Source organism: Ovis canadensis, chromosome 11, assembly GCF_042477335.2.
Source record: "Ovis canadensis isolate MfBH-ARS-UI-01 breed Bighorn chromosome 11, ARS-UI_OviCan_v2, whole genome shotgun sequence".
Classification (NCBI taxonomy): Eukaryota; Metazoa; Chordata; class Mammalia; order Artiodactyla; family Bovidae; genus Ovis; species Ovis canadensis.
In genome coordinates, this window is record NC_091255.1 from 46,932,155 (window position 1) to 46,959,734 (window position 27,580).

A 27,580-nucleotide genomic window follows, 5' to 3' on the forward strand; every position below is an offset into this window, starting at 1 on the left:
TATATGGATGTTGTACCTGATTTCTAAAGATAAGCAGTATGTGGCCCTATGATCTGGCAGAAATGGGCCCTTACTACCCATCCCAAACGATCCTGACTCCCAACGCTGAGGTCAGATGGGAAGATGCATCAGCATCACCTAGAAAAGCAAGCCAAGTGGAACGGAGCATCAGCCGTTTAGAGCTGAGGAGGAGAGGGAAGCTCTGCAGAAAGGTCAGTGTGGTACCTGAGTAGGTGACGGCTCAGCAGCCTGGATCTGGAAGTTCTGGGAGGGCTTCTGGGGGACGGTGGGGAGTGTGGCGGATGCGGCCTGCACCACCCGCAGGGCCTGCTGTGGAATCTGCACCACCTGCTGCTGCTCAGCCTTGGGGGGCACCACCTGGACCTGCTGGACCACGGCTGGCTGGCCCCCGCCGGGGCTCTGAACAATGAGCAGGTTGTTTCCTGCTTGGATGATGTTGTCCGCGGTGGTCTCGATCAGCACCGTCTCCACCTGCTCGGCCACGGCCACAGGGGGCTGGGCAGCAGGAAGACTCTTCTTCCTGGCTTTCTTGTTAGTCTTAGACAGCGGGGCAGGGGGGCTCTCCGTGAGGAGCTGAGTGGTGGCCCCGGGGTCGCTGGTGTTCACGAGGTTGTTGACAGGCAGAGTAAGGGTCACATTGCCGCCGCCGCCTGTCAGCTTCACCACATTGGCCCCGCTCTGTGCCGGAGTGGTGGTCGTACTCGACTTCTGGACAGGGGCTGGCTTGATGGGGACGGGCTTGTGACTGGACGGGGACGGGGTGATGATGGCTTGGTTGGTGCCAGGGATGATCTGGATCTGGTTGGTGAGACTGGGCTGCACCTGGATGGTCTGAGGACTGCTGGCCTGGATCTGAGGGACTGCCTGGTACTGGATACTGGTGTTCGATCGGGTCCCTTTGTTGACCACGGTGGGGTTCTGTATGGCGAACACCAGCTGCCCCCCAGGGTAGGACGTGCTCAGCTGTGACCCCTGAATCTGAAGTATGTTTCCCTTGGAGGACAAGATTCCAAAGCTATTCTTGCTGGGGCTGAGAGGGAGAGGGGCGGGTTTGATAGGGACGAGTTTCCGTGGAGTGGGCTGAGGGGGAGCAGGAGGCGTCACCGCAGCTTCAACAGCTGGAGGGCCGATTTTGCTACATGTCGCAGCAAGCAGCGCTAAGGGAGATGGCTGGGAGTCCTGCAAAACACCAGGAGGAGACCAAGAGTGAGACATGAGGCCTGCTGCCCAGCCGCCCCACCCTTTAGGATCCTCTCCTCCTAGCAGGCTCCTCCCCACCTGACGAGTGGGGTGCCAGCATCCTTCCCCTGCAGTTGTCCCAGTCTCCCCATCCCCGGTGGTTTCTCCACTGAGGAATTAACAGAGAAAAGGTGGAAAGTGTCCTTCTCAGGAAGGAACTCCCCAGAAGCATCCCTTGACAGGGTGAACTAGCAACATGAGCTGACCTCTTACTCCCTGGGCCTAATGGTATCTAATGGGGATCTAGAATCACCCTCAGCTTGTAGACGGAGCTCTATTAGCTCCCACCCCACCCCAGCGATAAAGGATCCTTGACTCATCAAGTGAGGAAGCACTGAGGAAGGGAAGGAGAGAAAGACAAGTGGAGGGGACAGGAGGAATAAACCCTTTGGAAAAGTGTTTTCCAGCGCTTGGGACATGACATTTTTGATGGACAAGGAAAGAGCCTCTGGGGTGCAGGGACAGTCTGTTTTCCTTGTATGGTCAGTGGGGTCTGGTGGAAGGACCTTGAGTTGCATCCTGCTTTTCCTCCTGACTCAATTGTTGCACCTTAGATGAGCTACCTTGGTTTGTTAGGTCAGAAAAAGTGAAAAACTGAACCCTCCCTGGTCTCACAGCCTTGGGCAGTTATAGTGAGCCAGCACAGAGCTTCAGCTGTGGTTTCATGTCAGCTTCAGCAAGCCCTTCCAGGCTAATACAGCCCCCAACCCCCAGAGCCCACTGCCCACTCGCCTGGGTGGTAGAGGCGGCAGGCTGCAGGTAGTCACTGGGACTGACAGCGGCAGTGGCAGCCATGCTGGTCTGTGGTTCTGTTGGAAGAAAAGAGATGGAATAATACTCATGGTGCTTGAAAAGAACCCAAGTCCCCTGGCCTCAGATTTTCTTTTTGCCTCTATTTGCCGTTGCTTCCCCACGAGAGGTTGATGACCTTTCCCCACACTACCCTACTCAAGGTTAGCAACCCTACAAAGACCTTCTCTCTTTCTCAGACTTAGCCATCCAGGCTGTGAGGACAGCTGGTCCTGCCTCCACTGGGCTGTCTTCCAACCATCAAAAAGTCTAGAATAATGTAAAGATACCAAGACTATAAAAACATGGGCTTCAGTAACTAAGAGGTGCCACCTAATGGAGCCCTCTCTGCCAGGCACTGCTGCCTCTCCCCAGCTAGACTGGGGCTCCTATACGGTGGGCAGGGGCGTCCCCCCAGCTATTCCTGTAGCTCTGACAAGAGCTTCTGCTCACTCCTGCTGTAACCAGATGCCAAGCCAGTCTGGAGAGAAGCATCGCTGAGCTGGGATCTCTGACAAGAAGGACACACCCACTCCATGTAAAAAGTCTAGATCACTTTATGCTCAGCCTTTACCACATGAACACAATGGCCTAGGTATCGAGCTATATATATATATATATAGAGAGAGAGAGAGAGAGAGAAAGAGAGAGAGAGCGCGCGCGCGCATATGAATAATTACTTTAAATAAATTTAGTTTTACATAGCATGATAGGCATGGCCCCATAGTATCACCAAGACTAGGAGAGTTAATAACTGAATGTAATGAGAATGAAGATATCATAAATCCTACTTTTTCTTAAATGAGTATATAATTCTATATATGAATATAGCAGGGGAAAAAACTATTAAAAAAAAAGGCTAAAATGTTAAAAGCCATTATCTCCTGGTGGTAGATTTTTGCTTCATTTAAAGAATTTTTCCCATTTTTCTGTATTTTCTCATTTTCCCCACAATGAATATACTCTACTATACTTTCGTTTTAAATAAAGGAAAATAAAGAACGCTGAGGGAGTAATGAAGGACTCCCTACTCTGAACTTAGGTCTGATCTAGGAGAAACAGAAGACAAGTAAAACAGAAATCAGGGGAGCTTGCGACTCTAAGCCCTCTTGTAGTTTACAGATCACAAGAAAAAGAGCACCGTGCAGAGAGTCAGACTTGTATACACCTCAGACCTTTGGAAAGCAGGTTTCAGGAAGTACAGAAACAAGAAGGGTATCACTCAGAGACGGGAAGAGGCAGAACGGCTCAGGCACTGAGCGCTTGGAACCACTCACAGTTTGGCTGGTCTCTGGTTTCTCTTTGGGAGAATGGTTCTTAAATGAGAAAAGGTAAAGAAAAGGTAGGTAAAGCAGGAACTGCAGCCCAGGACAGGTTAGTAAGCAGGCTCGTCAATGCCCTAAACGGTTTCCAGGCCCCGAGGCCACATGAGCTGCACTCCACAGTAGGCAGAGACTTTGCAGCAAACTGTGTGAGGAGCCAGAGGGCAGCTCTGGGCAGATCGCACAGGTGGATCCTGAAATATCACAGACACTGATCCTCAGCAAAACCCTAGAACAAACGACTGAACAGCGCTACAATTACTAAGGTAAGGAAGGCAGTGATCTCAAGGAATAAGCATGGGGTTGCTAAAACCAGGTCATGCTGAACAAACCTGTTTCTTTTTTACGGGGTTTTGGATGGCTACACTGAGAGAATAGTATACAAAAGCTCCCTGTGAATCAACAGGGCATTTGACCGAAACGGTCACAGTATTCTAATGAACAAGAAGGGAAAGAACTACATGCAGAATAATAGTCTAGTTTGGGGGCTAAGCTGAACATGCCTCTACCTAAGTGCTGAGATCCAGTCTGTCCTGAGCAGTGTGCTGCTGTGAGGCCAGCCAGGGTCTCCTGCTAGAGGTGGGTCTCCCGACCGGGTTGGCAGGGTTCCCCTCGGAGGCTCATGCTTTTTCTAGCAGAATGTTTTATTCTTGTGTTTTCACTGCGATGATCATCTTTTAAAAATGAACACCTACTGGGACATCCCTGGTGGTCCAGTGGTTAAGATTTTGCACTTCCACTGCAGAGGGCATGAGTCTGACCCCTAGTCAGGGCTAGGATCACGCACTGACTCGTGAGGCAGCCAAAAAAGAACATGTAACTACAGATGACTGAGTAACTGCTGCTTAACCAATTTGCACATTTCTGGGCCTCTGGGAGTTGTGTACCACTATATTGGTACCAAGTGGCACCACTCTTAACTACATGGGCTTAAGACAACTTAATTCTGCACATTTAATTCATGGCACATTTGTGCAAAGTGATGGATGATGGCTCTTCAGAAGCCTCGGAGGACGTCACTGGACACTAGACACGGCAGGGTGGGTGTGCAGAACTCAAGGAGCCAGGGTGTCAAATCTGTGCTGAACGTATACTGACAGCAGCAACTGAGGTTAGTCAACTTTTCCCCCCACCAAATGATGCTGATTTTATTGGCTTTTCTTTAGTTTTTGAATTAATTTTATAGGCACTACATCTATGAACTGATAAACAGATTGTTATACATAATTAAGTAAGGTTGCAGCCTTACAGTGTAAACAACCTAAGTTGACTGAAAAAACATCTTCCCTTTAGAGCAGTGTTTAGACTATTTAGACCATGAACCACAATCATAAAAACAATTTACATCAAGACCCAGTATATGCACATACACCCCCACATACTTCCCTGTCCTGTGCTCATGCAATAAGAATTTCCTGAAATAAAATTTGCCCTTGCTACATGTGATGGGCTTTGATATTTTTCTACTCTATTTCATTTTTTTAAACGCCAGTTGTGACTCACTAAATTGGTTTTGTGCCCTACAGGCTGGAAACATGGCTTCAAAGCAGTCTATCCACCACCCAAGTTAGGGAAACCATGCAAAAGACCTAGAAGGCAAATTAACTTTATGGATGTCACAAAACTGAGGATTGTAAACACAATGGGTGTCTGTACCAGGGTTCAAAGAGAACTTAAAAAAACCGGTGTGTGCAGTGCTCAAGAGCATGAGGCTCCAGACCAAAATGAGCATTCAGACTGTGGGACGGCTGGGGCCTTCCTCTCCCAGCCTCAGTGCACCACCTGTGAAACAGAGGTAAGGTCATCCTAACACGATTCTAGGAGGCGTCAGCAATGAGAAATATTGAGCCTAGAGTGGGGAATCAATAAATGGTGGTTTAAACTCTGAAGTTGAGTAAACATTGCATTTGAGTTAAGAAGAAAAAAAAAAATCGCATGCACATAGGACAGGAAGATAGAGCTTAACCGTGTTTCTCATGTGAATAAGCCCCAGTGGTTTTGACTCAAAGTTATATGGGAAGCAACAGAACCTAGATGTGGTTGCCAAAAAAGCTACTGCAATCTTGGACTGCATTTCCGAAAGTTCAGTCATAGAAAATAATAGTCCTCGTCTGCTCTGTACTGGCCCCGCCTGGAGTGTCGGGTTCCGTCCTGAGGGATGTTTTGAAAGAGGGGTTTTCAAGAGGAGCTTGAGGGCAGCTGTGGTGGTGTCCACCAGGACATTTATTCCACACATGTACTGAATGAGAAGAACCAAGACTTTGGGGTGGAAATTTCAGCTTTCTAGAGGGGAGAACTTTCAAACACTGGGATCAGTTGCCTCTTGAGGTAATGTTCTCCCTTCTCTGGAGTCATTTACCCAGAGGCAGGATGTGTGTTCCTCCGGGGGGGTGGGAAGGTGGATGAAATGATCTGATCTGAAAATGTAAATGTTTTTATAATCCTCAAACCTCACTGCTGATAAAAACACAGGATGAGTTAGTTGCTGGCAGGGCTGGGAAGGGCAGGCAGGGGCTCTTCCAGGAGGCTCCCCTGGGCTCAGGTTCACTTAGCTAAAAATGGTGAATGACTCTCCCTCTGACATCCCCTGTTATGAAACAGGAGGACACCAGAAAAGGATACAGTGCAAACAAAATGAAAACTGGCCCAGCGCTTATTCACCTCCCTTTCCCATCTCTCTCCCTCTGCGGTCACCAGCGCCCTGGAGTCAAAGTGTCTAGAGATTCCGCTGGGCTGAGTGGCTTTTCAGTTAGGAAGTTAGAGCAGAGTCCTGACGCCACTGCAGAATGACATCCCAGGATGTGGCAGGGAGATGAGTCTCCATTTTGGTTGTCCAGCTCCACAGCCCGGGGGCCACAAAGCTCTGCGAGACTCTAGGAGAGAAACCACTGGTTTGAGATCTAGAGGAGTATTTCAGGGGCCGGCCGGGGAGGAAAATGAAACCAACCAAGATGGTGCAGGGAGAACGCTCTCAGTCTGTGCTGGCATCAGGACTCTGCTGTAACTTTCCCCTTTCCCTGGCTCATGAAGTTTTATGGTGGTTTGCTCTACCAGCAATTGCAGCTGTCTTAGACTCCAAGGAAAATTTCCAAGGCTGTCACACAAGGCTTCCAGGCAGGGGTTGGGAGTTGTTCAGTGCCTGACGGGTCCACTCTTGATTTTCCTTTTCCCTATACTGGAAACCAACTTAATTCCAATTTAAAACCGTGAATGTCCCAGATCTGGATGAACATACGATGGTTCATCTCCACCTCCATCCCTCCAGCTGCAGCTTCCTCATTCCTTGGCCAAACTTAGTGGAAAAGCTGCCAGCACCCTGCTGTCCCGCTCCTTTCTCACCTGCTCACTTGGACTTTCACCCCAGGTCTCTGCTGATACTGCACTTGCCAGGCGACCAGGGCCCTCATTGTTAAATCCAGCAGACCCCTGACCCTTTGACCATTCCCTCCTCTTGAAATCCCCACGGATTTTCTCCTACCTCTCCAGCCACCTCTTCCCTTTGCAGGCTCCTTTGGCCATTCCTTCAGTACGGATACTCCTCACTATCATCTTTCCCACCCAACACCCATTCCAGGGGTGACTGTGCCCACTCACATGGCTTCAAGTACCTTTCCCAGGCTGATGAGCCCAGGTCTATGAATGGGCTACATATCTCCCTTCTGAGTGGTGGACCAGTACCTCCAGCCCTCTGTGGGCTTTTCACCTGGGTTGGCCACAGAACTGCCAATGCCGAGCTGTTACCTGGGCCCATTCTCTCCCTGGCCTGCTCATCCCCAGTCACCATGGGCCCCCTTTCAGATCCCTGAAGAGCCTCCATCTCTTCCCTGTTCTCATCCCTGCCCTGTCCTTGCTCAGAACTCTTTCTTCTCTCTTCACTAGCTAACACGACTCACCCTTCAGACCTCAGGTTGTTTTTTTTTTCCCCTCAAAAGCCCACTGTGTAAAAGGCATGTCATTTCCTCAGAGAGGCCTTTGAGGAGCCTTGACACGAGGTTAACTCGTCTGGTAACTCACCATGCATTAAATCATTATGGGCTTAACGTCTCTCCTCCACACTCACGGAAATCAGAGGGCTCAGGTCTGTTTTCACTGCTGAGCCGTTACATCAAGGCTATTACACAGCACAGTGACACCAGTGCCTGGAGGCTGAATGGATAATAAATATTTCTGGTTAACCAGCCCCTTCTGGTACTTCCAATCACAACGAAACCAGAGCTCTATCCTCATCACCACCCAATCATCAAGTCCTCCTGGGTCTGCCTCCTAAATATGAATCTCTCTCCATCTGCCTTATGCTAGAGTTAACCACCTTCAGCCCAGCCAGAAATACAGCCCAAAGCCTTCAAGATGGCTCCCTAGCCTCTGGCCTAGCCACCTCTAATCCAACTTCCACAGTTTTATCTAAACAATCTTTTAAAATGTAAATTCACTCAACTACTCCCCCAGATTAAATCCTTCAATCAGTTTAGTTCAGTTGTGTCTAACTCTTTGCAACCCCATGAATCGCAGCACGCCAGGCCTCCCTGTCCATCACCAACTCCAAGAGTTTACTAAAACTCACATCCATCGAGTCAGTGATGCCATCCAGCCATCTCATCCTCTGTTGTCCCCTTCTCCTCCTGCCCCCAATCCCTCCCAGCATCAGAGTCTTTTCCAATGAGTCAACTCTTCACATGAGGTGGTCAACTAGAGTTTTAGCTTCAGCATCAGACCTTCCAATGAACAGCCAGGACTGATCTCCTTTAGGATGAACTGGTTGGATCTCCTTGCAGTCCAAGGGACTCTCTCAAGAGTCTTCTCTAATACCACAGTTCAAAAGCATCAATTCTCCGGCACTCAGCTTTCTTCACAGTCCAACTGTCACATCCCTACATGACTACTGGAAAAACCATAGCCTTGACTAAACAGACCTTTGTTGGCAAAGTAATGTCTCCACTTTTTAATATGCTATCTAGGATGGTCATAACTTTTCTTCCAAGGAGTAAGCGTCTTTTAATTTCATGGCTGCAATCACCATCTGCAGAGATTTTGGAGCCCCAAAAATAAAGTCTGACACTGTTTCCACTGTTTCCCCATCTATTTCCCATGAAGTGATGGGACCAGATGCCATGACCTTCGTTTTCTGAATGTTGAGTTTTAGGCCAACCTTTTCACTCTCCTCTTTCACTTTCATCAAGAGGCTTTTGAGTTCCTCTTCACTTTCTGCCATAAGGATGGTGTCATCTGCATATATGAGGTTATTGATATTTCTCCTGGCAATCTTGATTCCAGCTTGTGCTTCTTCCAGCCCAGCGTTTCTCATGATGTACTCTGCACAGAAGTTAAATAAGCAGGGTGACAATACACAGCTTTGACGTACTCCTTTTCCTATTTGGAACCAGTCTGTTGTTCCGTGTCCAGTTCCAACTGTTGCTTCCTGACCTGCATATAGGTTTCTCAAGAGGCAGGTCACGTGGTCTGGTATTCCCATCTCTTTCAGAATTTTCCGCAGTTTATTGTGATTCACACAGTCAAAGGCTCGGCATAGTCAGTAAAGCAGAAATAGATGATTTTCTGAACTTTCTTGCTTTTTCGATGATCCAGCAGATATTGGCAATTTGATCTCTGGTTCTGGTTCCTCTGCCTTTTCTAAAACCAGATTGAACATCTGGAAGTTCACAGTTCATGTATTGCTGAAGCCTGGCTTGGAGAATTTTGAGCATTACTGTACTAGCATGTGAGATGAGTGCAATTGAGCAGTAGTTTGAGCATTCTTTGGCATTGCCTTTCTTTGGGATTGGAATGAAAACTGACCTTTTCCAGTCCTGTGGCCACTGCTGAGTTTTCCAAATTTGCTGGCTTATTGAGTGCAGCACTTTCACAGCATCATCTTTCAGGATTTGAAATAGCTCCACTGGAATTCCATCACCTCCACTAGCTTTGTTCGTAGTGATGCTTTCTAAGGCCCATCTGACTTCACATTCCAGGATGTCTGGCTCTAGGTGAGTGATCACACCATCGTGATTATCCAGGTCATGAAGCTCTTTTTTGTACAGTTGTTCTGTGAATTCTTGCCACCTCTTCTTAATATTTTCTGCTTCTGTTAGGTCCAGACCATTTCTGTCCTTTACCGAGCCCATCTTTGCATGAAATGTTCCCTTGGTATCTCTAATTTTCTTGGAGATCTCTAGTCTTTCCCATTCTGTTATTTTCCTCTATTTCTTTGCATCAATTGCTGAGGAAGGCTTTCTTATCTCTCCTTGCTATTCTTTGGAACTCTGCATTCAGATGCTTATATCTTTTCTTTTCTCCTTTGCTTTTCGCTTCTCTTCTTTTCACAGCTATTTGTAAGGCCTCCCCAGACAGCCATTTTGCTTTTTGGCATTTATTTTCCTTGGGGATGGTCTTGATCCTTGTCTCCTGTACAATGTCATGAACCTCTGTCCATAGTTCATCAGGCACTCTGCCTATCAGATTCTAGTCCCTTAAATCTATTCCTCACTTCCACTGTATAATCATAAGGGATTTGATTTAGGTCATACCTGAATGGTCTAGTGGTTTTCCCTGCTTTCTTCAATTTAAGTCTGAATTTGGCAAGTAGGAGTTCATGATCTGAGCCACAATCAGCTCAGATGAATTTAACTCAGATGACCATTATATCTACTACTGCGGGCAGGAATCCCTTAGAAGAAATGAAGTAGCCATCATGGTCAACAAGAGTCCGATATGCAGTACTTGGATGCAATCTCAAAAACGACAGAATAATCTCTGTTCATTTCCAAGGCAAACCATTCAATATCACGGTAATCCAAATCTATGCCCCAACCAGTAACACTGAAGAAGCTGAAATTGAACGGTTCTATGAAGACCTACAAGACCTTTTAGAACTAACACCCCAAAAAGATGTCCTTTTCATTACAGGAGACTAGAATGCAAAAGTAGGAAGTCAAGAAACACCTGGAGTCACAGGCAAATCTGGCCTTGGAGTACAGAATGAAGTAGAGCAAAGGCTAATAGCGTTTTGCCAAGAGAATGCACTGGTCATAGCAAACACCCTCTTTCAACAACACAAGAGAAGACTCTACACCTGGACATCACCAGATGGTCAACACCAAAATCAGACTGATTATATTCTTTGCAGCCAAACATGGAGAAGCTCTATATAGTCAGCAAACAAATCCTTCAATAGTTTAGGCCAAAACAAGCCTCCCCTCCCTGACCACCTCCCCCTCTCCCGCCCCCAACTTCTCCCACTTTATCTCTTGCCCTTTCAACTCTCTCCACAAGCATTTCCGTTTTTTCCACTTCAGGAGCTACAACACATTCTCACCTGGAGCCTAAGCACACTCTCTCCCATTTGTCTGGCCAACTCCAGTCCTTCAGAGCTCATGTGTAGCCCTCCTGACATCTGGGGCAAGGGCTCCCCGCGTGTGAGGCAAGTGCCGCTGCTCTGTGCCACCCCGCCATGGCACCTTCACAGAACTTTCCCCTGGCAACAGGGCAGGGAGCGCAGCTCCTCTAGAGCTCTCTCCATAGGCTGCCCCTGGGAGCACCACGTAACAGAAGAGGCTTCCGACGAGGCCCTGGAGCCCTGCCCACCAGACTGGGGGTTGTTTCACTGGTCTTTCACTTGAGAATACTACTCTTGAGCCAGGGGATGAGAGAAAGGGAAACAAAGAAACACCACAACTGAGAAAGAACTTGGCTCAAATTCCACAGCCAGGCCTTGGGGGTACTTGGTTTTTATTGTGTCGTTGGGTCTTACCACCCTAACTAAGGCTTTCTTGGCTATCTGCTATGATATTTCCCCTAGAGGAATTTCACTCTGTGCAAACAGTTCTGTTGGCTATTTTGGTCAGCTCACCTGGGCCTGAAGCCAGCAACAGTTCCTAGGCCCAGTCCAGTTGCCTAGCCTGGAAGAATTCAGAGCTGGTAAGGGAAAGACTAAACCATAGCTGGTTTTAGGAAACTAAGTTGGACCTCAAAGGGAGCTGAGAATGGACTGAGACAGAAAGGATCAAGAAAAACTATGAGCAAAAATCCAACAATTAGAATAATCATATAAAAGAGATCTGTAACAGTAGAAGGAATTTCATCGATTTTCATGAAAAGAGAGTAGTTCCAGGTGTGGCTATTGCCAGAGGCAAGTAAAGATTGCAGATCCTGTCTCCACCCACTTATTGAGCCCTCTAGTCTTCTCCCAAGTTTGACCTCAGCCTCAGCCACAATTTCATCAAGAAGACTCCCTTTATCAGCCAAGATCGTTATTTCTCTCCTTATCGAACAAAACTCCTCGCAACAGCCCCTGTACTTGCTGTCCCTCATTGTTCTCCTTCCAGTCTTTCTTGAACCTGTTCCAGCCAGGTTGCCCCTTTCTATCCACACCACAAAAATCACCCCCACCACCAGGGACCTCCATTTGCCAAGTTGGATGGTTAATTCTTAGATCTAGGCTTGTGTTATCTGACAGCTGGCCCCTCTTCCTCCTTGAAATAACATCTTCACTCGGCCTGCAGGGCGGCCTCTTACCCCTCTGGCTGCTGCTTCTGAGACTCCTCCGCTAGGTCTGTCTCTCAAATTCTAAATGCTTAGTCTGCTCCAGGGCTCAGTCTTAGGTCCTGGTTTTTTTTCTGTCTACACCTGTTTGCTGGGGGATTTCATCTAGTCTCATAGCTTTAGAAACCAAGAATATATATAGGTTCACAGAGACCTAGTCGGCGCTTCCCTGGTGGCTCAGTGCTAAAGAATCTGCCTGGAATGCAGGAGACACAGGTTCGATCACTGAGTTGGCAAGATCCCCTAAAGAATATGGCAACCCACTCCAGTATTCTTGCCTGGAAAATCCCATGGACAGAGAAATCTGATGGGCTACGGTACATGGGATTGCAAGAGTCAGACACAACTTGGTGACTAAACCACCACAGTCCTGATGACTCCTAAACATATCTTCAGATTTGTATATCTTGACTGCCTACTGTTATCTCCACTTGGATGTACTGGTAAGCAACTCAAACCTGCCCTAGCCCCAAAGAGGGCTCCTGTTAGCTCCCTAATTCTGTGCCTCCTTCAAACTTCCCCAGGGCAGTGAATGGAACTCCACTTTTTCAGCTATTCAGCCCTAAAACCTTGGGAGTCATCCTCGATCTTTCTTTTTTCCACTCTGTGTTAGGTGCTCAGTCCTGTTGGATTCTTTTGTGTCCTTATGGACTGCAGTCTGCCAGGCTCCTCTGTCCATGGAATTTTCCAGGCAAGAATACTGGAATGGGTAGCCATTCCCTTCTCCAGGGGATCTTCCCGACCCAGGGACTAAACCCAGGTCTCTGCATTACAGGCAGATTCTTTACTTAGTCACTAGGGAAGCCCACTCTCTACTTGTCAAGAAACACTTGAGCTCTATCTTCAAAATATATACAGAATCTGACTGCTTTCTCAACCACTTCTTTTTATCACCCAGGTTCAGGTCCCCATCATCTCTCGCTTGGATATCTGTGAGTCTCCTAGCTGGGGTTCTTTGTCTCTGCTGGTTTTATTCTCAACCAGCATCCAGAGACCCATCAAACTTAAATGCAATCCTGTTGCTCCTCTGCTCAGAGTCCCTAATACATACTATCTCCCAGGCAAATTAAGAGTCAAAGTCCACACCATGACACATAAGGGGTCCATGTGACTTCTCTGACTTAGCTGTCACTCTCTCTCACTCACCGCTTAGGCCATGCTGGCCTCCCTGCTATTCCAATACATGCCAGCTAGGGCCCCTCTGCAGGCCCTTTGTACTCACTGTTCTCTCTGTTTGAGTTCTCAGTCCCACCCCCGTCTCCCCTCCCCAGATTGTTGTTGTTTAGTCGCTAGGTCTTGTCCAACTCTTTACAACCCCATGGACTCCCCAGATTATGCCTGGCTCAATCCCTCCCCTCCCTCCTTCAGGGTTTTCTCAAACTCCCTTCTCTGACAACCCTATGTACACCATACCCCTCATGTTCTCCCGTCCTCTATTCAGTTTTCCCCTTAGCACTTCTTATTGTCTGATATCTACTAGTTACTTAATGTCTTCTACCAGATGTACCTTCCTTACCTACTGGCAAGGAAGATGCTTCATATATATATTGGTTGAGTGGATGAATGAATGAATCCTGGAGGCTGCAGAGCTGGAGAGTATGAGCAGAATCTAAGAACCGAAGGAAAAAACCTGCAGATCTGCATGTCCTGGCACTAGGTGCTGGCATCCACTCACCAGGTCAGCTCAGCCGACCCAATCACAGAAGGAACTCAACTCTGCCAGTCACTTCACATGGGGACAAGAGTCTGTGTGTGGACCAGCACAGTCGAGTCTTTCTCCTGGACAGAAACCTCAGACATGCACCTCATCACCACACACCAGGTGCCGCATCTCAATCCCTCTTTCAATGAACAGGTACTGGGGAGAAATTCTTTCCCAAGGTAAGTTAAGACGATGCGGGTCCCTGCTGTCTGAAGACCTCTTATCTGTCTCCACCCTGCAGCTCTCTCCTGAAAATGGGACCACATCATTTGCTAGCTCGCATCCTATCAGACTGGAAGAGACCCTAGAGAAGTGAGTGGGGACACAGGACAGCCAGCAGGGGATGGTGAGAAAGAGTCCCAGGAAACGGTACAAAAATACTAGGCCTCAGAACTCTGCCAAAAACAGGAAAGAAGAAACCAAGACAAACTTTTTCCCCTCTAAAGAATATCATTATGTACAAACTTTATGTACATGCTTTCTCTGCTTCGTCACGTTTGTGAGTCACTCTGTATATTCATCCGGGACACAACTGGTTAAAGTTAGTGGTGACTTCATTTCCCCTGGGACGAGAGAGTCACCATTTATTCTTCTGATGGCTGGGAAATGTTTTGGTCTGTTCTGAGGCTAGTCTGAGAAGACTTCCAGTTAGACACTAGCTGGGGGCAGACATAGTCCACATCCAATCACACGGCCCGGCCTGCCGTCTCTTCCTCCCTATTTACACCCTCTGAAAGGCGGCTTTGTGGTTCCACCGAGTCCCCTAGGAGAGATAACAAACACCCCACAGAGGAAGCTCTAGAAAGAGGATATTTGGAAGTGTGCAGGCCAGTGCCTGCTGCTTTCTGAGCCGTTTTCACTGCGTGGCTGAGATGAAGAGACCACCTAACAGCCTCAATCATGGCTTGGGGACAGATGCATCCAGTGAGGTGGGGCTTCTGGCTAGAGACAGCATGCAGTGCTGATGCTGAAACAAACTGTCGCTCGGGAAATGAGATGGGCAAAGGGAGGATTCAGCTGGGTCTGCAAGCACCTTCTTCCTGTGGCAAACAGCTCTGACATCTCAACGTTGCTTGGAGTTGCTCACAGAGGGTAAACTGAGAAGCAGCAAAACTGAGCACTTTGTTCTTTGTACTCCTCTGCTCCTGAGCAGTACTCATCTCCCAAGAGCACGCCAGCCTGAAGGCCAAGCTGATGAGAAGCATCATCAGTGGGGGCCTCAGAATATCCAGGAAGAGCAGTGGAAGTGGCAGTGTCCCCAGGCTGCCAGAGCTGATTCAGCTTGCTTCTGGGCTCTCTTCTCACCTTGAGTGAGGCAATACGAAAACCTGTTTTCCATTTCGGAATCCTGTCAACTGGAACAAATCCACCAGTGAGAGCATCTCCGCAAGGGCAATCTCTAACCCTTTCCTACTCAAACTGATAGTGCCCTTGAATTAGTACTGCCCCATGTTTTTACCTTCTTCATTCATCTTTTCAACCTAGCTTCAACAGACAACTGACAGCAAAGTGAGCCTCCCCACCCTGAGGTCCCCAAGAGAATGCTGCTAGCCAAGAAAAGATCTGATAACCGAAGAAGTAGTTCTTAACAGAGAAAAGTGACTTTGAACTATGTTTCAGAAATACAAAGATCTAAGTGCTGACTCTGGGTAGAAAGGAATAAAGAAAAAGTTCTTTTTCCTTCCTTCAATAGAAGGAAGTCACTCGAGGAGATGCATGTGGATTCAAAACAAAAGCAAAGCAAAAACAAAAAAGCATCAACAAATGCACTCCACAGTGATATCCACTTCTTAGCCCATCTTGGCTTCCAGCCCAGCTAGTTTAGAACTTGCTGGGAAGACATTCACAAATCCAGTTAAGCTGCTCAAAGGAAAACTCCAGATATAACACCCAATACACTAATAAGAAAATACTAGAGCGCCTCCAGATAGATTTTGCTGTAAGTCTGCAGCTCACGAAGTTTCAGATTGGACAATTTAATCATTTAAATTCAAAAGTACTCACATCTCTACGTTTTCTGATACTCTATACATCCTTTAAAGCAGTTCTCTGCACCTTCATTCTGTGGCCATTGTCTATCTCCTGCAAAATAATTCCTAAATTTTTCAATCTCTCGACATAAAGTTCCAATTTGTGTGTTGACAGAGAACAAAGGAGGTAAGAAGAATCTTAGAAGAATATATTACATTTCATCATAGAAATGTGGGTGAGCAAGGTCTATAAGATTGCTAAACCCAAGCCAACACTAGGGTCTACTGGTAAGCTGCAACAAGCTTAAATGTTTTCAAAAAGGCCTGGGTTGGGCAATCCTTGCGTAAAGCAAGCTTGTGAATGATCATATACCTATAGTGAAAGCAACCGTTTAGGCTACAAGAGACTGTGCAACTTCTCCAAAACGCTACTATTCACAAACAGAAGAACTAGCAATTTCAAGGCCAAAGATATCAAACTGAATTGTCCTCTCTGCTGTTATGCCAGGAGGCTCCTTTACCCGGACAGTTGCCAGAATCTTCTTAACACTTCTCTCCTCTGACAGGCCTGCAGAGCCCCAAACTTAATAGAATTTAAGAGAAAAGAGCCTATTGGTCTATAAGAAGCCAAACAGTGAGGCCAAACTCTTCCTCCTGGCATTAGTTCTCCCTGCAGAGCTGTGAAGTGACGCTCCAATGATGAACTAACTCTACTTGGGTCTCCTTGACAAAGAGACCATGTCTTTACAAGCCTAGCCCAGGGGGTTCATAATTATGTCAGACCAGCTTTTTTTTTCCCCCTCATTGTTGCTGCTTTTAAACAAAGACGTTAAGCCTCTGTACAATCTAGTGGAAGACCGAGAATTAGAAAACTTGCCAATCGCTCCAGCCAATGAGAATCCATTTCCAACAGACATTAATGCCTGTTAGAAGCCACTGGTCTGACAGAATGTGGTCCACTGGAGAAGGGAATGGCAAACCACTTCAGTATTCTTGCCTTGAGAACCTCATGAACAGTATGAAAAGGCAAAATGATAAGATACTGAAAGGGGAACTCCCTGGGTCGGTAGGTGCCCAATATGCTACTGGAGATCAGTGGAGAAATAACTCCAGAAAGAATGAAGGGATGGAGCCAAAGCAAAAAACAATACCCACCTGTGGATGCGACTGGTGATAGAAGCAAGGTCCGATGCTATAAAGAGCAATATTGCATAGGAACCTGGAATGTCAGGTCCATGAATCAAGGCAAATTGGAAGTGGTCAAACAGTTGGCAAGAGTGAACGTTGACATTCTAGGAATCAGCAAACTAAAATGGACTGGAATGGGTGAATTTAACTTAAATGACCATTATATCTACTACTGCGGGCAGGAATCCCTTAGAAGAAATGGAATAGCCATCATGGTCAACAAAAGAGTCCGAAACGCAGTATTTGGATGCAATCTCAAAAACGACAGAATAATCTCTGTTCGTTTCCAAGGCAAATCATTCAATATCACGGTAATCCAAGCCTCTGCCCTAACCAGTAACGCTGAAGAAGCTGAAGTTGAACGGTTCTATGAAGACCTACAAGACCTTTTAGAACTAACCCCCCCAAAAGATCTCCTTTTCATTATAGGGGACTGGAATGCAAAAGTAGGAAGTCAAGAAACACCTGGAGTAGCAGGCAAATTTGGCCTTGGAATACGGAATGAAGCAGGGCAAAGGCTAATAGAGTTTTGCCAAGGGAACGCACTGGTCATAGCAAACACCCTCTTCCAACACAAGAGAAGACTCTACCCATGGACATCACCAGATGGTTAACACCAAAATCAGACTGATTATATTCTTTGTAGCCAAAGATGGAGAAGCTCTATACAGTCAGTAAAAACAAGACCGGGAGCTGACTGTGGCTCAGATCATGAACTCCTTATTGGCAAATTCAGACTTAAATTGAAGAAAGCAGGGAAAACCACTAGACCATTCAGGTATGACCTAAATCAAATCCCTTATGATTATACAGTGGAAGTGAGAAATAGATTTAAGGGACTAGATCTGATAGAGTGCCTGATGAACTATGGACAGAGGTTCGTGACACTGTACAGGAGACAAGGATCAAGACCATCACCAGGAAAAGAAATGCAAAAAAGCAAAATGGCTGTCTGAGGAGGCCTTACAAATAGCTGTGAAAAGAAGAGAAGTGAAAAGCAAAGGAGAAAAGGAAAGATATAAGCATCTGAATGCAGAGTTCCAAAGAATAGCAAGGAGAGATAAGAAAGCATTCTTCAGCAAACAATGCAAAGAAATAGAGGAAAATAACAGAATGGGAAAGACTAGAGATCTTTTCTTTTTTTTTTTAGAGAGATCTTTTCAAGAAAATTAGAGATAGCAAGGGAACATTTCATGCAAAGATGGGCTCGATAAAGGACAGAAATGGTATGGACCTAACAGAAGCAGAAGCTATTAAGAAGAGGTGGCAAGAATACCCAGAAGAACTGTACAAAACAACTTCATGACCCAGATAATCACGATGGTGTGATCACTCACCTAGAGCCAGACATCCTGGAATGTGAAGCCAAGTAGGCCTTAGAAAGCATCACTACGAACAAAGCTAGTGGAGGTGATGGAATTCCAGTTGAGCTATTTCAAATCCTGAAAGATGATGCTGTGAAAGTGCTGCACTCAATAAGCCAGCAAATTTGGAAAACTCAGCAGTGGCCACAGGACTGGAAAAGGTCAGTTTTCATTCCAATCCCAAAGAAAGGCAATGCCAAAGAATGCTCAAACTACCGCTCAATTGCACTCATCTCACATGCTAGTACAGTAATGCTCAAAATTCTCCAAGCCAGGCTTCAGCAATACGTGAACCGTGAACTTCCAGATGTTCAATCTGGTTTTAGAAAAGGCAGAGGAACCAGAGATCAAATTGCCAACATCTGCTGGATCATGGAAAAAGCAAGAGAATTCCAGAAAAACATCTATTTCTGCTTTATTGACTATGCCATCACAATAAACTGTGGAAAATTCTGAAGGAGATGGGAATACCAGACCACGTGACCTGCCTCTTGAGAAACCTATATGCAGGTCAGGAAGTAACAGTTAGAACTAGACACAGAACAACAGACTGGTTCCAAATAGGAAAAGGAGTACGTCAAGGCTGTATACTGTCACCCTGCTTATTTAACTTATATGCAGAGTACATCATGAGAAACTCTGGGCTGGAAGAAGCACAAACTGAAATCAAGATTGCTGGGAAAAATATCAATAACCTCAGATATGCAGATGACACCATCCTTATGGCAGAAAGTGAAGAGGAACTCAAAAGCCTCTTGATGAAAGTGAAAGAGGAGAGTGAAAAAGTTGGCTTAAAGCTCAACATTCAGAAAATGAAGGTCATGGCATCTGGTCCCATCACTTCATGGGAAATAGATGGGGAATCAGTGGAAACAGTGTCAGACTTTATTTTGGGGGGCTCCAAAATCACTGCAAATGGTGACTGCAGTCATGAAATTAAAAGACGCTTACTCCTTGGAAGAAAAGTTATGACCAATCTAAATAGCATATTGAAAAGCAGAGATATTACTGTGCCAACAAATGTCTGTCTAGTCAAGACTATGGTTTTTCCAATGGTCATGTATGGATGTGAGTTGGACTGTGAAGAAAGCTGAGTGCCGAAGAATTAATGCTTTTGAACTGTGGTGCTGGAGAAGACTCTTGAGAGTCTCTTGGACTGCAAGGAGATCCAATCAGTCTATCCTATAGGAGATCATTCATTGGAAGGATTGATGCTGAAGCTGAAACTCCAATACTTTGGCCACCTGATGCAAAGAGTTGACTCATTGGAAAAGACCCTGATGCTGGGAAGTATTGGGGGCAGGAGGAGAAGGGGATGACAGAGGATGAGATGGCTGGATGGCATCACCGACTCGATGGACATGAGTTTGAGTGAACTCCAGGAGTTGGTGATGGACAGGGAGGCCTGGCGTGCTGTGATTCATAGGGTTGCAAAGAGTCAGACATGACTGAGTGACTGAACTGAACTGAGAAGCCACTGGAACACTGACATCATTGGCCCAATTGATAGGTTGTCTGACAGATTCGCCCCCTTCATCACACACAAGAATTTAAAACAAAGTAAGACACTGCAGTTATATTCATTATTGCAGACAACAGGTTTCTTTATGCTATCAAATCTAAATTACTCCTATGGTGTGGAATCTACATTCATTCCCTTCAAAGCCTCTCTATGAGCTGGCCAACACCCTAAATGTTCTAGCCTGAAAAATCTTATCCAAAATACCCACTCAACACTTAGTCCTCCACTGTCATACTTAATGCCTTCTGAGGTACAGCATGCAAATTTCGGGCATGCCAGTATACTGCCCAACAGTCATCACTCTTGTCTGCAATGAAACCCGTGTAATGGGTGACCATGGGTCAATTAACTGTTTAAAGCAGATTCATCAGCTCCTCCCTCCCTTTCTCTAAGAAAGCAACAAATAAGTGAGCAAGAAGTAGTCTCAGAAGAAGACACAAACTTCGGGATAATATGCACTGAGAAAAGCCTGACTGAGACCCCCTGGATCAAGTCAATTAAGAAACAATTAAACATGACAGTATCTTGGAATCAAAACCAAGGAATGCCGTGAGGACAAGTTTCTCAATTGCTGGGAGGAGAAGACACAATTCCTTTTCATCTAAAATTAGAAAGCCACCCGGAACATAGGCCAAGAAGCATGGGTAGAAGGCTGAGAATCATAAGCTAGCAATGAGAATGGAGGTGGGGTGAAGAAAGGAAATACCCATTTTGTTTCACTTCTTCTGTCATTCATTAGGTTTGCTCCTGGCCTTTGGGATTTGGCAGTTCCAACCTCTCCACCCCCATGGGATATCAGGCAACAGGCTGGGAGTTCTGTCCACAAGTTCTTAAACGTCTCACAATTCTGCTAAGCATTAACACATTATCTAGCTGGAAGCTCAAAGATGCAAGTGAAAATATTAAAAGGTTTCTGCCCACTCCTCAGTCTAAGGCGAGAGGTCATCTACTTAGGGAGCGCCCTAGTGTCCTGACACCATCTCTAGACTTTCTACCCAGAGAACTACGTTGGCTTCCACGCCCATCAGTGCCCATGTGTTGGCGCCGTCGGAATTTCAAGTATTCCCCCGCCCCTCTCTGCAGTCGGGAGAACACTGAATCGCTGGTGGGCACTTAAGAGTCAAAATGCAAGAGGGTCCCGGAACACAGGACAAGCGCACAGGGAGCCCGACCGCCTCCTCAGAGCAGACCCAGGCAACGTCCCCGGGCCAGGAAACACTCAGGTGGGCCGGCGACCAGGCAGACGGGGTGCCAGGTTTGCCCTGGATGCCCGCTCCTCTCGCCAGCCCCGGAAGCGCCTCCCTCCCGCCTAGCGGGCTCCGAGGGGGCGGGGAGTCGAACGCCCCCTTCCGGGTGCCTCCGCCTGGCTGGCCAGCCCCGCTCCTCCTCCGGGCGGGAATCCTCCCTCCCCGCCCCTACCGGAGCCGGGCCCCGGCGCCAGGCCCGGCCCCAGGGGGGAACCCCCAGTCCCGGCTCCCTCTCCCTGCGGCCTCTGCCCGTCTTCCCGACCCTTGAGAGCCGGGAAGACCCCGCCGGCAGCGGTCAGGACCCACCGCTCATTACGACATCTTCCTCCCTGGCCTCCGCCGCCTCCGCCGCCACCGAGAGCCTGACACCGCCCGCCTAGCACCCGCCAATCCCGGAGCCCGCCACCGCCCGAGCGACGGCAGCGCTCACCAATAAGAGCTCGGTACATTGGGGACCGACAGCACTATCAGCCAATCAAAGAGAGTCATCTAGAGCGACGTTGGCTTGGCCAATAGACCTGTGAAATGTCACTGACGGACGGTAGCGGGCACCAACCGGAAGCTTACTGAAGAGTGAACGACATGTTCGCCAGCCAACTGAAGGGAGGCAAAGTCCCACCTACCAGGTGTTTGATGGACAGCAACAGGAAGCTAGATGGGGAGGGGCTTAGCTAAGGAGTGGTTTTGTATTGGTCGTGGTTGACCTTCCACCCACCTCTAATCCAGAAGATGAGTGATAGATCTGCCCTAAAGCCAATCAAAAGTCCTCAGGGTGAGGCCGACAAATGCCCTATAAATAGCATCTACTTTGAGCCTAAATCCAGCGTCGCCCGGGTGTGGTAGGGGCGTCTTGTTCTTCCGCTATTCAACTCGTTGCCTGGTGAGTTGAAAGTCACCAGCTTTTTATTCAATTTTTTACCTTTCATCGCTTCTGAAGAGGGAAGTGAGCCTCCAGGCGACTTTGTCAGTGAGACATTGGCGACAGGCACAATAGCGGGAGTTGGGGCTGCGTGACACTTCTCAAAGTATTTTCACCGTCTCAGTTCAAATCCCTCATAATCTTCACCTGGTTATTGCATCAACCTGCCAACGTGGGTATCAGAATCACCTGAAGCTCTCTAAAAGATTTTAGGACTGCCTCTCGTGTCCGGCGCACGACAGAAATGTGCATTCTAACGAGCGCCTCTGGTGGACAGAATTGGCCTCTGCCCCCACTTACCTCCTTGAATGAAGCGCTGTGAGTACAGCACTTGGCAGGCGCGACCTGGGTAGGTTTCTCTTCCCTGTAAGATGTGTAACTTTGGAACGCGTTAGTGAGAAGGAATCCACTCTGGTGTCAGACCAGCCGGGGTTCGAAACTCGCACGGCCTACTTAGAAGAGAGGCAGGGTACCGAAACTCCGTGCATCTTATGTCCTCATCTGTGAAATGAGGCTGCTCACACCTACACCTTACAGCAGGACTTTCCTTTTTTTTTTTTTTAAATCATAACCCCACAGTGAGAAATACATTTGCATTCTTACCCAGTACGCTTACACTCCTGTGAGTGGATGATAAAATTTTACAAAAACAATACTTACCCTTCCTACCATGATCCATTGATGTTTTTTGTCCTGTCCAATCTTTTTCTTTCTTCCCTCCCTTTCTCCCTCCTTTCCTTTTTTTTTTTTTTTAATATTGAAGTCTAGTTGGTTTACAGTATTGTGTTAGTTTCAGGTGTATAGCACAGTGATTCAGATATATATATATATATGTGTGTGAGTGTGTGTATGTATTCTGTTCCCTCGTAGGTTACTACAAATTACTGAGTATAGTTCCCTATGCTATACAGTGGGTCCTTATTGGTTATCTATTTTATATATGCATGCATGTTCAGTCGCTGAGTTGTGTATGACTCTGCGACCCCATTGACCAGGCTCCTCTGTCTGTGGGATTCTCCAGGCAAGAATACTGGAGTGGGTTGCCGTTTCCTTCTCCATGGGATCTTCTCAAACCAGGGATCATACCCAGGTCTCGTGCATTGCAGGCGGATCATTACTATCTGAGCCACCAGGGAAGCCCTATGTGTATATGTTAATCCCAACCTCCTCCTATTTTATCCTTTCCCTTACTTTCTTTTCTTGATCATGGCTGGCAGTTTGAATAATATTATCATGAAGCGTTGATGTAATAAAATACAGAGCAGAATGCTCAGTATATTGTAATTATTGAATGATTGTTACTAGTCTCTTCCAGGCTACCCCTTTGAAAAAACAGGACTTCAAAAGAATTCATCTTTTCAGTTAAGATCCTTCATTGGCTCCCTTCGCCCTTCTAGATAAAAAGTCCATACTCCTTTCTAGGCAAGCAATGGCCTTCACACTCTTTGTGTACCTTTCATGTTTCATCTCCCTCTGCCATCCTATTCTCTTTCCATAATCCTACCTTTTTGCCTCAAGAAAAGGTTCCACAGTTCCTAAACACATACTCATCCATTTCCTGTCTTTTTCCTTCCTTTTTCCTGGTAAACTCCTATGCATCCTTCAAGAACCTGCTCAAAGTTTGATCTCCTACTAAGCCAGATCGTTTTCCTTCTCTGGGCTGTTCTTGGCACAGGCAAAGGGCCGCACTCTCTCACACTGCATTACTCAATTTCATTCTTCTGACTTCTCTCCTAGACTGTGGGCTGCAGTGGAAGGTTTGAGGCCAGGACTAGAAGACTGGCAGGAAATGTATGCTGAGCTAAAGAATGAATATTTGCATACAATTACATCTACATATGACTTGTTTATGTAGACCGTACAGTCTGTTCCCATGCCATTATTCAAGGTAAGATTGCTTCACTGTTGAGCCAAGGACTCCGCCTGGGTTCCATGAGTCAGCTACTTTAGGGTGCAGGGATTTGAGGGGTGAGGTGGGGTTGAATTTCCTGCTGGGCTACTGCAAACCTCTTATGAGATGAAAGCTGGGGCCGCTGTGCTTCTTCCACCCCAGAAGCCCCGTCATGAAGCCAGCAGAAGCGGGAGGGATTTGCATATGTGGGTAGGGGGCAGGGTGCAAAAACTTCAAAGAATTTGGCAGCAGTTTTGCGTAGTTTAAATGGTTCTTTCCTTTAAAGACCACCATGTTTCTTGTTTCCACCAGAGGTACAGCTGAGGAAGGGGGCGCCTGCTAAGGAGAAGACCCCGTTGTACTTTTGCCAGGACCCTTGGAGTCCTTGAGCCTCACTTAGAACACACTAAAGCCATCACACAGTTTCGCTTCCCATAGATCGCTTCCCGCAGATGGCCCCCAGACTCTACAGAGAGGACAGGCAAGGTTGCCAGCTCCTAATGCCTGCTTTCCCCTGGGTGCTCTTTAGATTCACTAGAGATTGTTTAATAAATTCTAAACCATGGCCAAGAAAATCAGTATCTCTGAGGGTGCAACCCTGGTGAGGGTATTAAGTTCTTCAGGTTACTCCAACAGGCAGCCAAATTAGAGAATGCTGGTCAGCCCAAAGATGTTTTCTGGTGGGGGTCCTCAGGTAAACCACTATGAATAGTCTATAACCTTCACCTGTACCCAGTCCTGTCCCTCCTCTTCCTGAGTTTCTCCCCTGCCCATCCTACCTGCTACGATCTCCACAGAGCCAGGGTGGACAGGTGGTTCCAGCTGCAGGTCTCAGCATCAACCAGGAGAAGAATCTCTTCCGTGGGTGCACCTGGACATAGCTTCTCCTTTGGTGATACCTGCCTTGTTTCCAACCACTTTCAGCCTCTTCCTGCCCTAAGTTGTCACTTTCTCCCCGTTTCTAATTGGTAAAGTTAACCTGTTCTCCACCGCTAAAGTCCCTGTATTTGTCTTGTCCACCACAGCACCTTCCACTCCCAGCACATTGCTTGATATATAGTAGGTACATGGTACATGCTTGTTGACTGACTGAATGACTGCATCTGGAGGAGTCCTTGGGCCTAGAAAAGAAAACAACGGTCTCAAAGTCCCTGGCTAAATCATCTAACTTCTGGGAAAACAAAATCGAACTTTTAAGTCCTGCCCTGATGCTCCAGGCCTCTACCCTGATGCTCCAGTTGCATCTACCTGTTACTTATCGCCTCCTGCCCAAAACCTCCCACCCCCTGTTCATCTACAAATGCCATCTCAACCAAAGGTTACCCAAAATGTCCCGCCTGATAGCGTTTCCCTTATCGCTTCCACAAACCTCCCCTTAAATATGAAGCCTCCCTGATCCCTCTCGCACTCAGCCTGGTTGTTAGGCCGACTGTCACCCCTTCTTGCCTGAATAAAGGTAACCTACCTCCGTTGAGGTCGTCTCTTCTTTTCTGCCTCAGCCCGCACTACCTTACATTCTTGGTGCCGAAACCCAGGAGAGGGCGAGGCACTCATGGCTCTCTCTCACTCTCGCTCTCTCTCCCTCTATTGTTTCCCCTTTTCCTGGAATCTGGAAACGTGAACTCACTTTCTGCCAGGGCTCATAAGTTCCCCTCAGGGACGCCTAGTGCCCTTGTGAGTGCTGCAGGCCTTGTCCTAAGGCTTTATTGGTGCTTTACGTACCCACAGGCCTCCGGCTCTATCCCCTTTGCTCTCTGACAACCTCTGGAATAGGGAACTCTTGCCATTCGAATGCTCTACATGCAACACTCCACTCAAGCCAGTCCCTAGATTAAGGTAAGATCTGGACGGTGTTCTAGAGGCGCCCTAGAACCCAGTCCTCTCCGGGTCCCGGGGACCCCGGCCCAGGGCCACTCTGTAGGCAACAGTGAGGGATGCTCCACCTCGATGCAGAGCTCTCTTCTCATAACGCCTGTTATTATGGGTGACAACTCGAACTCCCAGTGGGAGCCTCTGCTTGCCTTTCAATTATGGGATCTGGCCAGTCTGTCCCAAAAGATTCCCCTCTGGCCTGTGTTCTCAAAAATCTCAAACCACTCTTACTCACTGAACTCAAAGCTACCCGTTTAAAACAACTCTATGCAGATCTGGCCTCAATACCAATTGGACAGTCAAGACCGCTGGCCTGAATTTGGCACATTCGACTTTAACATTCTTAAAAATCTCACTGACTTCCTTAAACGGAATGGCAAGTGGTCGAAGGTCCCATATACCCAAGCCTTTTGGGCCCTTCGGAGCTGGTCCTCCCTATGTAAGGTGTGCTCCACCTACAAGGTCCTTCTATGCACCTTGCCTCCCAAATAAAAGGGCTCTTCTTCAATTAACCCCCGGTGGTGACCTTCTGCATCCCTGGAGTTTGACCCCACTGACAGCCCCCTCCCTACCAGCCACACCTCCAACCCTCTCCTTCCCCCTCATCCAACTCACCTACTGACTCTGAAACCTCTCCTGACTCTCCCTCAACCCCACTACCCCATCTTCCCGACCCCTCCCCACTGCCCCCCTCCGCCACAGGGTCAGTACATGTTGCCCCTGAGAGAAGTGGCAGGACCAGAGGGCCCCACCTGAGTGCACGTGCCATTTTCATTGTCAGACATGAACCAGATAGAAGAAAAGGTAGGATCATTTTCTGAAAATCTGCCAGATACAGAAAAGAATTCCTGAGACTCTCCCAGACCTATAACCTCACATGGAATGACGTATATTATATCCTAAATGCCACTCTCACCCCAGATGAAAAGAACCGTGTCTGGGAAGCAGTGAAAGCCCATGCCGATCCCTTACATAACCAAGATCGGGATAGCCCAGCTACTGATGAGGTGGTGCCTCAGTTAGATCCCCGCTGGACGTACTAGCCGGTGACCCAGGTATCAGGAGACTCAATCAAATGACTACCTGCCTTCTAGAAGGAAAGCAGAAAAATACTCCTATCCATGTCAGTTATGATAAAGTCAGGGAAGTCACCCAAGGGGCAGATGAAAATCCAGCCTTATTCTTGGCAGGCCTCACAGAGGCAGTCTAGAAGTATACCAACCTAGATATCACCACCCCTGCTGGGTTACTCTACCTTCGTGTTCAATTCATCAGGCGGTCCACCCCTGACATTAGACACAAGCTTCGACAACTAGAGAAGGGCTGAGACCGCCCACAAAGAGACCTTCTAGAAGTAGCCTTCAAGGTGTTCAATAATAGGAGGCGGCTACGGGAGAAAAAGACCATGACAGAAGCTAAATATGCCTTTTTGGTGGCAGCAATTAAGAGATCAGCCCGGCCCAAGTCATCTCAGACCAGGACTTAAGACCTGCCCCTTGGACCCTGCTTCCAGTGCAACCAGTCAGCACACTGGGCAAAGACATGCGCAAACCCACGATCCTCCCCCCCACAAAAGCGTACCCAAACTGTGGTTGATGGGGGCACTGGAAAATGGACTGTCCCCAGGGATGCCCTGGCACTCCTGGGGAGGTCCCCACCTCCCAGACCTGGAGAGTGGAATGTCCACAGGGATGCCCTGGTGCCCCTGGAGAGATCCCCACTTCTCCCCGGAACCCCAGCCTAGTCCTACGAGAGTTGTTCCAATGACGGGACCTGGGTTCCAGCCCCCCGGCCCGTGTCCTGGACACAAGCTTGGAACTCAGGTTAGGTGGGGTAGTGGCTGGTGAAAAGATCTCCTTTATAGTAGGCACTGGAGCCACTTTCTCTTAATTTCCTACTCTGGCCCAACTCAAGACTCAGAACTCACAATAAAGGAGGTCTCTGGAGAAATCTATATGCAGGTCAGGAAGCAACAGTTAGAACTGGACATGGAACAACA

General features: G+C 47.5%; 1 protein-coding gene and 1 long non-coding RNA gene across 2 annotated transcripts in view; one reads left to right on the forward strand and one right to left on the reverse strand.

Annotated features, from left to right (window-relative positions):
- Positions 1–21,310, reverse strand: part of SP2 (Sp2 transcription factor) — a 30,373-nt gene extending 9,063 nt beyond the window's left edge. Inside the window, exons 1-3 of the mRNA XM_069543254.1 lie at positions 21,206–21,310; positions 1,993–2,069; positions 226–1,200 (exon numbers count right to left, since the gene is read on the reverse strand). Of these exons, the coding sequence (XP_069399355.1) occupies positions 226–1,200; positions 1,993–2,069; positions 21,206–21,212 (1,059 nt within the window). The 5' untranslated portion in view covers positions 21,213–21,310. The remainder of the gene's footprint in view (positions 1–225; positions 1,201–1,992; positions 2,070–21,205) is intronic.
- Positions 20,996–25,181, forward strand: LOC138415119 (uncharacterized). The gene is made up of 3 exons (XR_011247123.1): positions 20,996–22,167; positions 23,556–23,706; positions 24,022–25,181. It is a non-coding gene; the product is annotated as an uncharacterized lncRNA (long non-coding RNA).
- The last annotated feature ends 2,399 nt before the right edge of the window (positions 25,182–27,580 follow it).